Source organism: Microtus oregoni, unplaced genomic scaffold (genome assembly GCF_018167655.1).
Source record: "Microtus oregoni isolate MIOR12 unplaced genomic scaffold, Mior012 000019F_ref0000042, whole genome shotgun sequence".
Classification (NCBI taxonomy): Eukaryota; Metazoa; Chordata; class Mammalia; order Rodentia; family Cricetidae; genus Microtus; species Microtus oregoni.
The window spans coordinates 4,081,605-4,097,338 of NW_024543078.1; the positions used below are offsets into that span (position 1 = coordinate 4,081,605).

Here is a 15,734-nt window from a genome sequence, read left to right on the forward strand (position 1 = left end):
TCCTCGCACGCGCAGGGTCGGCGCCTGCGCGTCGCGCGGCCCCGAAGGCGTTGCCGGGAAACCTTCCGCCTAGAGGTGCGGTGGAACCGGCGGAAATGGCGGCGGCGCGGCTGGCCGCGGCCCTGCTGCTGCTCGCGGCCCAGGTGAGCGCTGCGGCGGGTCGGCTCGGCCGCGCCACTCGCGACCGTGACCTTGCTGTCGTCCCCTTGTTCTCGCCACCGCACACTTCCGGCCGGGCTTAGCCCGCCCTGCGCCCCGGGGCCCCAACTGCCACCGCCGCCCCCTGCCAACCTCAGTTTCCCCTTCTGTAGAATGGGGCGAGTCCCCGCGCTCCTCCTCCGGTGCTGGCAGCCCTGTGCCCCGGCTTCTGCTCCGTGACCTTGGGCGGGGGGGGTCCTCATCTCTGGGTCAGTGCAAAACGTGGGGTACCTGTGGGGACTTGAGGTTGTGCGCTGGATGAGCCTCGGCCGGAGCCTGGCTTTTGGTGTGCTTTCTTTCTGAGATGCGGTGGCATGCTGTCCTTGCACTCACTGTAGCCTGGAACTCAGTATCCCGAGCGCCGGGATGACAGCTCTGTGTCACACCCCTGGCTTGTTAGATTCCTTGTGTTTGTCGCTGTGGCATCAGCCTCCAGTCCCAGTGGATCTTTGAGGGCTGTAGCCTCAGGCACACGAGGCAGCTCCAGGGTTCTATTGGGGACGACCCGCAGGGTAGCCTGTGCTACTGTCCTAAGTGCACATTATACTATATGTTCCTCTTCTCTCGTGGACTCTGGGGTTGTTTCTTTAAGTTCTTCTTTCTTTCCTTTTTTTTTTTTTGAGATTACAAAATTTTATGACAAGTCTCCCCTTATAGCCCAGGCTAGCTTTGGGCTTGTAACTGCCTCAGCCTCCCCAGCCTTCCATGATTGGCTAAGAAGTTAAAGCATTCCCCAGGCCTCTGGTTCCTAGCTGCTCCACCATGGGGCCCACATCTCCCTTTGGCCAGTTCTATCCCCACATCCAGCTCTTGGCTGGACATGAGCTTTGGAAAGTGTGTCAGGGCTTGCTGCGTCCTGCCAGTGGTCCAGGGACTCTGTGCCATGTTTTCCTGGTGTCAGGGACCAGCCCAGACATAAATCATTTCTTGTACCAGAGTGGAGGCGTGGGAATAAATGAAGACACAATTCCAATTCACACAGTATCCGGAGTTTCAGAGATAATTCAGATCCTGAAATCACCTGCGTTTATTTTCCAAACAGCTTTTATATCAAGGTAAACTGAGCAGGAAGCTTAACAAAAAACTTCATTGGCAATTGTTTTCTGGGGGGGGGGGTGTGTGTGACTTAGGTCACGTCTTTGTCTGTGTGCCTCCTGAAAACACCTCTTCCCCAGGCAAGGAGCAGAAGGACATTAGCTTACTCTGGCCTATTGCTCAGGCCGCTCAGGTTGTTTACTGTAAAGAGCCGGGCAGCCACCTGTGTGGAATGGCAGTTGTGCCTCAGAGCGCCAGACATTGTATGGGCCTGCAACTGGCCTGCCTCTGGAAATAGCCCTCTTTGGGCAGGTGATGCCCACTGCGGCTTTTCTACTTTTTCCCGTCTTGTCTTTGACTCCATGACTGGACCTGCCTTGGCCAGTCTTGCTTTCTTTCTGATCTCTTCTCCCCAATGGAGGGCTTTTCAGGCGCAGTGACACTGGGAGCTTCTGAAGGGTGAATAGTTTGCCAGGGGTGGGCAAGGAAGGGTGCTGCGGGCAGCAGATGCTGGCCAGGCTGTGAGAAATAGCATTTTCCCTGGGGATGAGCCGGAGTTGTCACCTGGGGAGTGCTTCCCCCCAGAGGAGCTGTTTAGACAAAAGGGTGAGGCCAGCTTTCCTCTCAAGGTTGGAGACAGTGGAGCAGAAGGGCCTGGGGCCTGGGACAGTGAACCTGTGTACCTGCGGACTTTACCTGGGCAGGCGATGGGTGTCACCTGGACTTTATCCTGCTCAAAAGCAGCTGTCCCTGCCATTCCCACATCTTGGTGGGGAACAGGCAGAGGTGGCATTCTTGGCTAGGTAACAACAGCTTGCTCCCGATGCCAGTCGTGAAGCTGGCTCTCTGAGCAGGAGGTGGCTTGGTGGCAGGCTTGGACCCCTGCTGTTTTGTGACTCTGACTCAAAGACCAGATGTCCCCAGTTATACCCTCTCTCCATTACCAGGAGAGGAGTGTGCAGACAGACTACATGGCGCTGTGGCAGGCTCTGTTGTCCCTGAGCCCCACTCCCGGCTCCCCATCAGGCCTCTGGTGTCCTGAGGCCCCCGATGTTCTACTCCTCGTTGTCTTGGTTGACCCCCGCTCTGAGGTGGGCTCATGGTGCCCAGATGTCTCTAAGTAAACTTGCTGTCGGGGCTTCGGCACTCAGGTGTCACTGGGACACGGAGCCTTAGGAACTGGTTCTTAGAAGAGCCACCATGTTGTTCCTGTGCTGGTGGAGTAGAAAGGTTGCCCTGTGCGCTGTGGAGCGGGTGACCATGAATGCGCCTTTGTGGTCATAAATGGCCGCTGTGAGGAGAGGCAGTTCTCTCGATCACCGGTTTTCACAAAAGCCACTTTTCACAGACAGTCCCGTCCCAAGCCCACAGAGCAGGGCTCTGCTGGCCCCTCTCACAGCTGCCCTGCTGCGGGGACGGGGAGGAACCGTGGCTGCCACACAGGAATGGACTTACTGTGTGCCGATGCAGCTTTCTGAGCATAGATGGCAGGAGGAGTCTGGACTCTGCTGCTCTCTGTCCCTTCCCTCCCCTGAGCTGGACACACCCAGCAGCCTGGAGAAGCAGAGATGATATTGTGGGGACCACGGGTGGGCAGTTGATGCCAAGGACACAGCTCTCCTGAGATGACAACACTAGCCCCCACGGTGCTGGCTTGGAAACAAGGCCCACGCTGCTTGCCCTCTGTCTAGGGCCTCCAGGAGCCAGGGCTGAGGCAGCCTGGGCTTCCCCATGCTGCTCCCTAGAGGTCAGGGCCTCTTGCAGGGTGTAGGCTGAGTTAAAAGGGGGCAGGCCAGGCCTGTGTGAGAGGCCCAGGCATCCTAGTGCAGACCCTGCCAGTCCTGCTGCAAACTACTGTCCACCCATGACTTGAGGCCAGCCTGGCTCCTCGTCTGCTTTCACGGCAGGTCCTCTGGCGACATCCAGTCTCTCCCTGAGGAGTCTGCCACCAGGAGGAGTGAGCTCTGAGAGCCCAGGTGCTAAGTGACTTGGTGGGGAGATAGAAACCAAATCTCTGTGCCCCAGATATATCACCCAACGACAGAAATGACTCCACCCAGGTTGAGTGTAGTGAAGCAGTGGACTCGTGGGGAGCCCTTAGGATGTGGGGGTGCTCGTCACTGAGAAGCTGACTCTTGACAGGCTTGGTGGCACTGGGCTGGCTGTCTACCCCCAGCAAGTACTGTGTGTGGCCTTGGCAGCGGGTCTGTGAGCTTACGCTCCCTGAATTTAGGAAAGTTATGGCGGAGTTCCAGCCTCAGACACCTCAAGACCCTCCACTCTTTCCTCTTCCGTGACACGCCCTGAGCCCTAGGAGCTAAATGTGGTGTTTTCTCCAGTAAAGGCTGACCATTGGTCCACTGTGCCACAGCCATGGTCAGCTCTCCTCAGGAGCCTGGCTGGTTTCCCTCTGTGGCTGACCAGACCTCCAGCTGCCATGATCCTTAGATGGAAGCGCAGATGTGTAGAAGGCGTCCTGACGGGCACTCCGCAGACATTCCCCAGAACCGCAGTGTGTGTCCTGACGGGCACTCCGCAGACATTCCCCAGAACCGCAGTGTGTGTCCTGACGGGCACTCTGCAGACATTCCCCAGAACCGCAGTGTGCACAGAGCCCTGACTACATCTCGTCTCTGGCACCGCAAAGCCAGGTATGTGCTTGTTGTCCCAGCACTCGGGAGGTCAGATCAGAAGTTAGGGCGATCCTCAGCTACAAAGAATCTGACATCATCCCGGGCGCCATGACACCCTGCCTACAATAGCAGCTGTGTCCCTGCTGCGGACTGTGATCTCCCAGCACAAGTAGGCAGCGCACCGCCAACCTGAAGTTGGCACCTGCGAGAGTCCTGTCATTGCTGTGCCAGCCTGGCCCCCATGGAGTGTTGTAGTGTGGTACACAGGGAGGTAAGTCTTCCCCTCAGCCAGCTCCCAGGGAGTGGGCTGCCACCCCAGCCCCAGCCTGACGTCTCTGTCTTCTGCAGCCGGTTTGTAGCATTGCTGGCATCAAGGACCCGCTGTGGCGTGAGAGCAGCCACAGTGGTGATAACACTTTATTGTGCGTGCTTTTTCAGATCTGTGGGACTCTGTCAGACTCTGAAAGGTTAGCATTATGTGATAAAATTCCTTTTTAAATTTTTTTTTATGATTTATTTATCTTTATTTTATGTGCATTGGTGTGAAGGTGTCAGATCCCCTGCAACTGGATTTTCATACAGTTGTGAGCTGCCATGTGGGTGCTGAGAATCGAACCTGGGTCTGCTGGAAGAGCAGTCAGTGCTCTTAACCACTGAGCCATTTCTCAGCCCCCTGAAACTCCTTTTTTTTTTTGGACATTCCTGTTGTGTTTGGGTGTGTGTTTGCACGCACATGCTGTGACTCGTGGAGTCTCATCTCCCCTACTCTGTGGGTCCCAGGGCCTGAGCTCACTCTCTCCCAGCTGGGCTTGGGTGGCTAGAAGGATATCAACAGGAAACACTGGCCAGGTCCAAGCTCAGAGCTGGTGACCCCTGAGGAGGGAAAGGCTGGGTGCGGCAGCATGGATGGGGACAGCCTGTGCAGCCGTCCACCCCAGTCGTTCCCATGAGCCTCTTTCTCTTCATTCCTGGCGCTGCAGCTGTGAGACTGCCGGGCCAGCCTGGACCCACTCAGGCTCCATGGTGGGACTCCCTGTGTAGACCAGGCTGGCCACTACCTCAAGTGGTGGGCGTAAGGGCATGTTCCACCATGCCTAGCCCCACATGCTCTGTTAAGGGTGGACCTGGGGTGTCGTCACTCATTTTTTCCTAGCCCCCGTCCCTCCACTGTCTGCTTCTTCCCACGAGTTTGCGTCTTTGGAGCCTGGGAAGCACTCCTTAGCCCAGGCTCTCCCCTTCCCCCACTCCTGCCTTACTCAGGGCATTGGCCTCCTTCTGGACAAACAGCTGACTGCAGCCGCCTTTGATCCCATGCCATATGCTACTCTTATGGGTTGCGTGCATCCTTAACTCCAGGTGTGGTTTCGAGGGCATACCCAGCTTAAGACCATGCCTGGGGGTCTAGGGCATACAAGCAGCCATTGCTTCTCTACTGGGATTCCCCCATCTCTACTGCAGCCCAGAGAGATGCCTGCTTCCTTGGGGCCCTGTGCATCCCCAATAGCAAGCCTAGGGACAGGTGGAGGTGATCGTTATAGGTGCTGATCACTGGAAGCTGGGGAAGTGGATGGGAGCAGGAGAGGGCTGCAGGGCACCTGTGTGTGAGCAGAGGTTTCCTGTCCCCCAGCTGCTTCTCAAGAATCACTCAGAGGCAGTTACAATTAGTTACAAATGCCTGGCTGAACAACTCAAGTTTATTGCTAACTAGCTCTTGTTATTAACCTAAGTTTTCCATGTGTCTCATGCCTTTACCAATGCTCCAATGCGTCTTTTCCTCTGGTGACTGAATTTGATTGCTCCACCTAGCCGTATCCTGCCTTGCCCTTTTATTATTAACCAACGGAAGCAATACTTATTCCCAGTGCACAGAAAGACCACCCCACGGCACTATGAAGTGCTGGGGCCACATGGCCGGCTCTGGAATTGGCCACCTCCCTGTGGCTCCCTACTTCAGAGGTCCCTTCCGTAGAACCGTTCTGTGACATGCTGCACTTGGGGACATGGCCAGCATCAGGAGGACAGAAGGGAGGGAGCTCACCCTTCATTGAGACAGGGTGCCTATAGTCCAGGCTGGCTTCCAGCTCATGGCTATCCTCCTGCCTCGGCCCCCTGAGTGCAGGATAACAGGCCTGCGCCCCAGCATGCCTTGCTCAGGAAGGTGCCCAGTCCTTGTCTGCCCTCCTCACTGGTGTCTTCACCAAGACTAGGGCATGGGCACCCCTTTCTGAGGTGTGCTTGCCTCTGCCCTGGGTGTTCTGACCCTGCCTTGTCATTTCAGGTGGCCTGTGAGTTCGGCCTGCTGCGCGTGGTCTCCCAGAACGGTGGCATCCGGGGCAAGGACTATTGCATCCTCTACAACCCGCAGTGGGCCCACCTGCCGCGCGACCTCAGCAAAGTGGTGAGTGGTGCATGTGCCTGTGACCTGCTGACAACAAGGGTCCTGCAGTCTACCTCCTGCCACTCACCTGGACCTCCCCAGCCTGGGTTCTCATGCTGCCTGAGAGCTGTGGGAAGCCTGGTCAGGCAGGGCCCCATGTCTACTTGTGCCCCAATGCTAGTTCCAGGGTGATGCCTGTCCTCCAAGTAGGCCCCTTCGCCCCATCACATCTACACTTAATGGTGTGTGCATGAACTTCTGTGTACTTTGTGCGTGTGTGTGAGTGGCCCCAGCCTCTAGGCCCAAAGTCATGCTGTCAGTCAGCATGCCTCTTCCCATAGTGTTCCCGCATGCCCACCGTGGTCAGCTTGCCTCTTCCCATGGTGTTCCCGCATGCCCACCGTGGTCAGCATGCCTCTTCCCATGGTGTTCCCGCATGCCCACCGTGGTCAGCATGCCTCTTCCCATGGTGTTCCCGCATGCCCACCGTGGTCAGCATGCCTCTTCCCATGGTGTTCCCGCATGCCCACCGTGGTCAGCATGCCTCTTCCCATGGTGTTCCCGCATGCCCACCGTGGTCAGCATGCCTCTTCCCATGGTGTTCCCGCATGCCTTTTCAGCCTTGAGTGATGCTCATGCCATTGTGACCAGCACTGAGGCCAGGACACTTGCTAGGCATTTGGAGGCTATGCATTGTGTGTGGTGAGGGCTTTGTCAGGCCCAGGTTCCTGGCTTTGCATGCTGTGTGGACGCGTCCCTCACAGGGTCCTCAAGAAGCCTGTAGGAGCCGGGCGATGGTGGCGCACGCCTTTAATCCCAGCACTTGGGAGGCAGAGACAGGTGGATCTCTGTGAGTTCGAGACCAGCCTGGTCTACAGAGCTAGTTCTAGGACAGGCTCCAAAGCCACAGAGAAACCCTGTCTCGAAAAAAACAACAAAAAAACAAAAAAAAGAAGCCTGTAGGGATAATGAGCGTGTGTTCCCCCCTGTTTTCTGTGGGACTGGGGGTCCTGATGTCATCCCCTGCTGCAGTCTCTTTTGAAGCTTCGAGACTTAAGCTCAACTCAGCTGTGCTCCTACCTTGACCTTCCTGTGGAAGACCTCACCAACCAGATTGCGCTGGTGGCCCGGGGCAACTGTACCTTCTACGAGAAAGTGCGGCTGGCTCAGGGCAGTGGGGCGCATGCGCTGCTGATTGTCAGCAAGGAGAAGCTGGTAGGGTGCCCCATCCCCGTCACCTGTGGGGTGGTGGTACAGTGTCCGGGAGCCTAGCACTGAGTTCTAGAGGCCTCGCTTGTGAGTTGTGATCTGGCCAGTAGCTAATGGGTTGGGGACCCTTAGAGTGGCCACCATGCTGGGCCAGTTCAGAGGAGCCTCCAGACCCTGCCCTCCTTCCGAACCCATGAGTCCCAGGGCTTGATGCTTGGCACTGCCAACCTGAACTCCAGGCCTTCCTGCGCTCCTGCACACACACTCCGGTGCAGAGCTGGGCACAAGGGATTCTGGGAAGAGGATTGCCATTGTCCTGCCAGAAGGCCATATGATCCTGTGTCTCTCGTCTGCTGCAGGTCCCTCCAGGAGGCAACAAGACACAATATGAGGAAATAAGCATCCCCGTGGCCCTGCTTAGTCACAGGGACCTGCGAGACATCTTCAGGGTAGGTACCAGGGCATGGCAGGTGAGTAGGGCTTGGAGTCTGCGCCCTGGGTCCTAGGAGTAGGTGCTGTAGGTTCAGGTTCAGGGTCTTGGTTCTAAGTATTGGTTCAAGATGGGGTCCTGAGTAAAGCTGGGCATAGTGCGCTCCACGCCCTGAGTCCACTCTCCTCTTGGGGACAGCGCTTCGGCCGAGCGGTGATGGTGGCACTGTATGCGCCGGGCGAGCCAGCGATGGACTACAACATGGTTATCATCTTCGTCATGGCCGTGGGCACCGTCGCCCTCGGTGGCTACTGGGCTGGCAGCCGCGACGTGAAGAAGTGAGTGCTAACTACAGGCCCTGTGGGTGGGGCTGAGCGGCCGGGATCGGATCCTGGGTGACCCCAAGGTTTTCTAAGAAGGTACATGAAGCATAAGCGAGACGATGGGCCTGAAAAGCAGGAGGACGAGGCGGTGGACGTGACGCCCGTCATGATCTGCGTGTTTGTCGTCATGTGTTGCGTCATGCTGGTGCTGCTCTACTACTTCTACGACCACCTGGGTGTGCTGCCCGCCCTCTGCCAGAGCCCCTCCCACCCAGCCAGAGCCTCTCCCCCATAGCTGCTCTCCTGACTTCTTCCCCTTCCGGCCCCACCCTGCCCTGTCCCACAGTCTATGTGATCATCGGCATCTTTTGTTTGGCCTCCTCCACCGGTCTCTACAGCTGCTTGGCACCCTGTGTGCGCAAGCTGCCCTTCTGCACCTGCAGGTGAGCCCTTCCATCCCTCTCCTGCTGGCACATTCAGAGAGACCGCAGATGCCCCCTAAGAGCTCACCATGCGGGTGCACTGTGCCTCTTCCTGTCCAGCTGAGCCATGGCTTGGGGCCCAGGGAGTGAGGTGACTGTGAGGGGGAGATAGGAAGGGTGGTGAGAACACCGCAGCCCCAAGGGTCTCCCAGCCCTGGGGTCCCAGGGGACTGACTGCTGCTCAGAGCCACGTGGGCCACATGAGGACCCCGGGCACTGCAGGCCAGCAGTAACAGGATGGGGACCCTTTGGGGGCTGCTATCCGGAAACCAGAGGGGCCTGGCCGATGAGAATGAAACCCAGCCACAGTCAGGGGTCTCTGCTCCAGGATAGGAGAGGCTGGTAGGCACAAGCCAGGAGCCATGGCTCAGGGCGATGTGGAAAGGAGGGACACTGACGGGTGGTCCCCTCCAGGGTCCCCGACAACAACCTGCCATACTTCCACAAGCGCCCCCAGGCCCGCATGCTGCTGCTGGCACTCTTCTGTGTCACTGTCACCGTTGTGTGGGGTATCTTCCGCAATGAGGACCAGTAAGTGCTACCGTGTTCTAGGCCCTGCTGTCCTTGGGTGCCCCCGCTGCCCCACCTGGCCCACTGCTACCTCTCTGGAGGGCTGCACACCACAGCTGCCACCTCCCTGTCTCCCATTTCATTCAGACCTGGCCCAGAGCCCATACCCTGATTGGAATCTAGATAAGGGTGCTGGCCATCCTCCGTTCAGCTCCTCAGCAGGGAAGGGGACATGCTGGACAAGAGCCACTGTTTGTCACCCACTGTCTTGGTGTAGGCTTAGGCAGCACCTGATACCTGGGTGCCACTTGCCATCTGCCCTCATGGTGATGGGAGGCCCCATTTTCTCCTGTACTGAATTCCCACAGGGTTCTTATGCATGTACACTCCCCTTTAAGGCAGAGGCCTGGCGCCGTGGCCCAGAGGACAGCCTGCCTGTCCCCACCTGGCTCCTAGTCATCACTGGCCCCAATCTGACTCAGCCCAGGCCTCTCCCCGGGCATCCGGGCACCCTGGCCTCCATGCAGCTCGGTGCTCTAGCAGACATCAGTAGGGAAGGAGCGGGTACTCCAAGTCATGTGTGTGAGAGACGGGGGCTCTGATCTCGCCTGTCCCTGCTGTCCGCACACATCCCCACGGTGGCTGCAGTGGTGTGGGGAACGGTAGAGCTGTGTCGCTGTAGCAGCAGCTCCTGCTGTCCTCTGACTGCACAGCCCGACCTGTGCAGTCCTGACTCCTGAATTCTACTCTGTGTGTCTGGAAAAGTTGAGATGGTACGGGAGCCATCCCTCTGCCTCGCACTCACCTGGAGCCCACACCACATCTGTTTGGGACCAGTGCATGGACCTTGCTTCAGGGCCCTGCTACCGCTTGATGATGCTGCCACTTCTGGGGTCTGAGGCCCACTGTGGGCGGGGTGGGTGCAGCTCGTGGTTTGATGTCAGGCCCGCGGTGGCCACCTGATGTAGGATGAGGCGGGCAGAGCTCCGAGTTGTTGACCGCTTTTCTCCCAGGTGGGCCTGGGTCCTGCAGGACATCCTGGGCATCGCCTTCTGCCTGTACATGCTGAAGACCATCCGCCTGCCCACCTTCAAGGTGAGGCTGCCAGGGAGCATGGCAGGCAGTCCCAGGTGGAGGTCTGAGGATTGGGTGCGGAGGCATGGGTCCAGGGTGCTGGGCTCTGAGCACAGGAGCCCCTCCCCTCGTTGGGCACTGGTCCTGGCACAGGTCATGGATGCAGCCCCTGGCTTTTGCAGGCCTGCACGCTGCTGCTGCTGGTGCTCTTCATCTACGATGTCTTTTTTGTCTTCATCACCCCCTTTCTGACCAAGGTAGGTCCCCTCTGCCCTCCCAGCTGCTCACCCCACCCCCACCCTGGCTGACAGGCCTGTCTTGTGCAGAGTGGGAACAGCATCATGGTGGAGGTGGCCACTGGGCCCTCGAACTCATCCACTCACGAGAAGGTACGCTGCTCCCCCATGTGGGCCATAGACTAAGAAAGAGCCCAGCAGGGGTGGTGGCCATTGGCCCCCAGCATAAGCCCTGCTTTCTCCCCAGCTGCCCATGGTGCTGAAGGTGCCCAGGCTGAACACCTCACCACTGTCCCTGTGTGACCGACCCTTCTCCCTCCTGGGCTTTGGAGACATCTTGGTGCCAGGTGTGGACTGAGCGCATGGGGTGGGGCTAGCAGGTGGGCTGTGGGGCGTGGTGCCCATGCCTGGAGTTCAGGAAGGGTTTGGGAGCAAGATGGCCTCCTGGGTGATGCATGGCTGTGTGGCCACGCCTGCCAAGTGCTCCCCACACCATGGCAGGACCCTCCAGGTCCTTATTAACCCTGTAGCCATCCTGTCACACTGGGCTCCCATGGCTGTGCCATAGCTTTGGTGACTCTGCACCCCAGGGCTGCTGGTGGCTTACTGCCACAGGTTCGACATCCAGGTGCAGTCTTCCAGGATCTACTTCGTGGCCTGTACCATTGGTAGGTGACGGTGCTGCTGTCCTGTCCTTCTCTGCCTTTTGTCTCTCACCACAGGCCCCCAGTCCCATGTGCCTCTGCTCCCATGCTGATTTTAAATGCTACTCAGTAGGGCTAGGCATGAGTAGTCGGGTGCCTGGCATGTGCTTGACCCAGGTTCCCCGGGCTAGTGGTAGCACCTTTCCACACAGGCTCCTACGGCCTCCTGTCTTCCTCCCCAACCTGCACAGTCCTGTGGCTCTCTCTTTCTGTGCTTCATGTTGCTCAGCTGGCCTGGAGTTTGCAATCCTCCTGCCTCTGCTACCACAGTTCATGCTTTCCTGAACCCTGTCCTTGGTCCCCTCCATCGTTCACAGTGGCCCCTGCCATTGTCTGACACTGTGTTCCTGCAGCCTACGGCCTGGGTCTCCTGGTGACATTCGTGGCGCTTGTCCTCATGCAGCGTGGCCAGCCCGCACTGCTCTACCTGGTCCCCTGCACATTGATGACCAGCTGCACCGTGGCACTGTGGCGCCGGGAACTGGGTGCCTTCTGGACGGGCAGCGGCTTTGCGGTGAATACCGGTTTGCTATGACTGCGGTGATAACCCCTAAGGCCACCAGGTCAAGTTGAGTTCAACCTCCTGTGCTCCCACTGAGCCCCTGGCCCGGGCCCCTTGCTTCTGGAAGGTCACACTTTGGGCTTGTGGTTCCCTGTGGGGACCCACTGAGTATGACCTGAGGCTGTGAACACTCCTGCTGCTTTGCCAAAGCCCTCCCCCCATGGCCCTGTTCCAGCCAGAGTGTGGAGGGGTACAGTGCAGGACTGTAAGGGAATGAGAGGTGCCCCTGCCTCAGACAGTGGATGACGTGTGGCTCCCCAAAAGGAGCCTTGCTTCTTGGATGCATCTTCCTGTGGGCCCTGTGTCCCAGGACTTCCTTGGTGTTACTGAGGCAGCTGCTGGGGTGGGCAGGGATCTGCCCAGGGCCAGCTTTATGCTCAGGCTATAGGAGTGAGTGAGCTTGCTCTTGGGCTCTGGAGGAGCGTCAGGGAGGCGAAAGGTGCAGGAGAGCAGGGTCCCACACGGCCTCTCCCAGGACTGGGCTCCTGCAGCCTGTGTGCTGGGTGGTGCTGGGTGGTGCGTGCTCTAAGCATCCTGTATTTGTGTTGGGTTCCACCCCATTGAGGTCCCAGCATCACAGCTTCCTCCTCTCTACAGAAGGATGTACCTCAGACCTCATGGGCTCCAGCACCTCCCACGGACTCAGATGCCCCCCTCTCCCAGCAGCCTGCAGGTGAAGACCTAGCCAAGAGACCCCTGCCCACTGAGGAGGCAGCCCTGCCTGAGGAGGCAGGAGTTGCAGACTCTGCCGGGGATCACCATAGCCCCATGGCTAGCACTTCCAGCCCCACAAATGGGGACCAGGTCCAGCCCAGCTCTGTGGTGCAGCCAGGGACTTCGGCCTAGGAAGAGGAGGCGCACGAGCTGGGCCCTTGCAGCCTTCCATGCCATACAGATGCAGGCCACCGGGGACGTGCAGGGAACAGACAGCTGCCACCCTCCTGGGCGGCAGACCTGCACTGTGCCCTCCTTAACATGGTGCTCAGCCCTCTGAGGCCTCGCGCTTGTCTTCCTACCACAGCTGCGCCCGGCGCCCAGCTCTGCTTCGCACCAGGCTGTGAGCTTTGCTTGCCCCCCTCTCCATGCAAGGCTGCGCCTCTGGTGCTTCGCCAGCACTCACCCTGCGGCCAGCCGGCTGCGCCTTCCACAGGGCAGAGCTCTGTGGGGCAGGAGCGACATCCTTGTCACGCAGGTTCCTGTGTTGGGAGCAGCATGGGGCCTAGATGTAGACACCTCAAGGGCCTGGGTCAGCACGAGGAGTCCACACGCCATCGGGAGGTCCGTGCCGAGATGGAGTTGAGAATGCTGCTCATCGCTCCAAGCAGTAAATGGCTCCTGCCCCAGGTTCTGCAGTTTGTGGCATAGTGGGGCCCGGCCAGGCCCAAATGGTCCACATCCCCAGCAAATAGCCCCAGCTCAGGCCTGCAAGTCTTCCATGTCATGGCCCCTGCCACGCACGGCCCCTGCCCCGACAGTGGCTTCTGGACCAGGCATTTGTCCTCTACCTCACCAGCCAGGCTCTGGACCCCACCACAGTCTGCCTGCAGGGAGTGACCGCACATGACCCCACCACGGTCTGCCTGCAGGGAGCTACCGCACATGACCCCACCACGGTCTGCCTACAGGGAGCTACCGCACATGCTGCATGTCGCGATGGAGCCTGGGACCTGTGTCCACTCACTTGCATGGAAAGGGTGACAGGCAGCAGCACCTGGGCAGTCCTCCTGGAGCTTTGGGGAGGGACAGAGGGAGGGAGGGACCGAAAGAGGGAGGGAGGAAGAATCTCCCAAGGCACCCCTGTCCTACCAGAGTGCACAGAGGCATGAACGTGGGGGCCCAGCCACCTGCTTCTGCCACTTGGACTACGCCTTAACTTAAGCCATTTTGTACTGGGTTTCCAAACAGTTCTTCCGTCTCTGAGTTGGTTAGAGGGGCTTTGGGCAGTGCTACCTGAGGGCCCTGACTTTAGGTTGTCAGGGGATTAAACAGCTTTTCATACTCACCTTGGCCTCCTATTCTGCGAGGTCTAACCTGGACACTTGAGTGCCCTGCTTTAGATTCCCGAGTAGCATTGGGTCCTGACGGGCATGGAATGGCCAGAACCTCCATGGTCCAACTCTCCTCACTCCTGACAGAGGCGTGGAATGGCCAGAACCCATGGTCCAACTCTCCTCACTCTTTGTTCCCATGATGCCCTGGTTCCCTTTGCAAGAAGGGCGTGCCTTAGCTGTGTGGGAACCAGATGTGTGTGGTCCCCAAACTCCTAGTGAGCTGCCCTGCCCAGCTGCACAGTCCTAGCTGGGCGGGCAGCAGAGGCAGGAGCATCAGGAGTTCAGGGCCAGCCTCATCTGTCTGTCAGGTTCCAGTCCAGCCAGGGTATTAGAGTTAGAGCTTGTCCTAAAAAAGAAAAAATACACAGAAAGAAGGACACAGTCCTAGAGGCTGGAGTTAGGAGTACTCCCAGCTCTTCCTGGGGGTCTGGGTGGGTCACCAGCACGCATGTGGCTCAGCATGGCCTGAAAGCAGTTCTGGAGGAACCTGCACACGGACATGCACACACAACTTAAATATTAAATTTATTCATTCATTTACGTACTTTTTTTCATTTATTTTTGTGGGTTTTTTTTGGGGGGGGCTTCTTTTTGTAATAGCCATGGCTGTTCTGGAACTTACTTTGTAGATCAGGCTGGCCTTGAACTCACTTGGGATCTGCCTTCAGAGTGCTGGGATTAAAGACCGATGTCACAATGGCCATAATTAAAATGTTTTTTTAAAGATTTATTTATTTATTATGTATACAACATTCTGCCTCCATGTATGTCTGTACACCAGAGGAGGGCGCCAGACCTCATTACAGATGGTTGTGAGCCACCATATGGTTGCTGGGAATTGAACTCAGGACCTCTGGAAGAGCAGCCAGTACTCTTAACCACTGAGCCATCTCCCCAGCCCCCATAATTAAAATCTTAAAAAAAAAGAAGCAGCCCAAGTTGAAGTTTTGGGGCTTGGGACATGAGGCTTATGGCGGTGGGAGCTAGGTTGTGCCGCACCACGTAGAGCTCTCTCACATTGCCAGCGCTGGAGGAATAGGTGTGTTGGCACACACCTGCCATGCCCCCGCCCAGGAGGGGCAGGAGCTGCAGCTCCTCCCATTCACCCGGGCGACATAAGACTGCTTCAGAAACCAAACAAAGTAGGTTTAGGTTCTTTGGGCCCCTCCACTTGGAGGTCAGACTCAGGCGTGGTGGCAAGCATCTTTGCAGCATGTGTATTTAAGCTAACCTTCCGTCCATGTTGAGGATGGAGTGTGTGCCCTTTCGCTCAGCTCGTAGCCTCCCTCCTGCAGGCAATGCACCTGCAGAAAGCAGCCCTTGAGGTGCAGGCTGAAGCCAGAGGCGGTGATCTGAGTCTGCAGCGAGGCTAACAAAGGCATCTAGCAGGTGCCTGGAAATGCTGTTGGTGCTCAGAGACAAGCTGGGGCATTGAGATGGGCTGCGAGCCTGTGGGCAGATGACAGCCTGGGGAGGGAGGAGGAAGCAGAAAAGGGAACCGACTGCAGGGTTGAGAAACTACTTCTGTATCTGTGAGTGTTAGGTACAAAGAACAAAATAGTGACCGAGAAGGAATGTCCTCACTGAGACAGCCAGACCACACATGTTGACCTCCATCCTTCCTCACCAGCCAGATGCATAACTACCATGCATACCTACATTCACCCAACCGCCACCACCTACTGACCCATCTCCTCCCATCTGCCCACCGTCCTTCATCCACCTGCAAGCGTCGTCAGTGCTTCCGTGCACCATCCCATGGAGCATCTGCAGCGCTAGGGTTGCAGGTGTATCGTGGGTGAGTCCTAGACCCATTTCTGTCCCAAACAGCTCAGCCTAGTGAAGCAGACGAGGGCCCTGGGCTGCTCCAGACTTCAGCTCCACATTGGAGATGTCACTGGCTCTGAACT

General features: G+C 57.8%; 1 protein-coding gene across 4 annotated transcripts; it reads left to right on the forward strand.

The window, feature by feature from the left end:
• Nucleotides 1-7: 7 nt before the first annotated feature.
• Nucleotides 8-13,775, forward strand: Sppl2b (signal peptide peptidase like 2B). 4 transcript variants are annotated; one of them, XM_041669145.1, is made up of 15 exons: nucleotides 8-143; nucleotides 6,145-6,264; nucleotides 7,276-7,458; nucleotides 7,812-7,901; nucleotides 8,081-8,220; nucleotides 8,299-8,441; nucleotides 8,552-8,648; nucleotides 9,102-9,218; nucleotides 10,211-10,292; nucleotides 10,454-10,528; nucleotides 10,598-10,660; nucleotides 10,755-10,854; nucleotides 11,098-11,175; nucleotides 11,565-11,779; nucleotides 12,371-12,495. In XM_041669145.1, exons 1-14 carry the CDS (start codon nucleotides 96-98, stop codon nucleotides 11,744-11,746), a joined length of 1,518 nt encoding a protein of 505 aa, XP_041525079.1. In that variant the 5' UTR covers nucleotides 8-95; the 3' UTR covers nucleotides 11,747-11,779; nucleotides 12,371-12,495. The 4 variants fall into 4 exon arrangements, with proteins under 4 accessions (XP_041525079.1, XP_041525081.1, XP_041525077.1 ...); XM_041669147.1 differs by having other exon boundaries at nucleotides 11,565-11,774; XM_041669143.1 differs by having other exon boundaries at nucleotides 9-143; nucleotides 11,565-11,725; nucleotides 12,371-13,775.
• Nucleotides 13,776-15,734: the final 1,959 nt, after the last annotated feature.

Excerpts from the sequence above, each read along its gene's own strand:
- Sppl2b (XM_041669143.1), top strand. The coding sequence starts at position 96 with ATGGCGGCGGCGCGGCTGGCCGCGGCCCTGCTGCTGCTCGCGGCCCAG. Across the intron at positions 7,902-8,080 it reads ACCTGCGAGACATCTTCAGG|CGCTTCGGCCGAGCGGTGAT; the intron begins GTAGGTACCAGG and ends TCTTGGGGACAG. Across the intron at positions 8,649-9,101 it reads CTGCCCTTCTGCACCTGCAG|GGTCCCCGACAACAACCTGC; the intron begins GTGAGCCCTTCC and ends GGTCCCCTCCAG.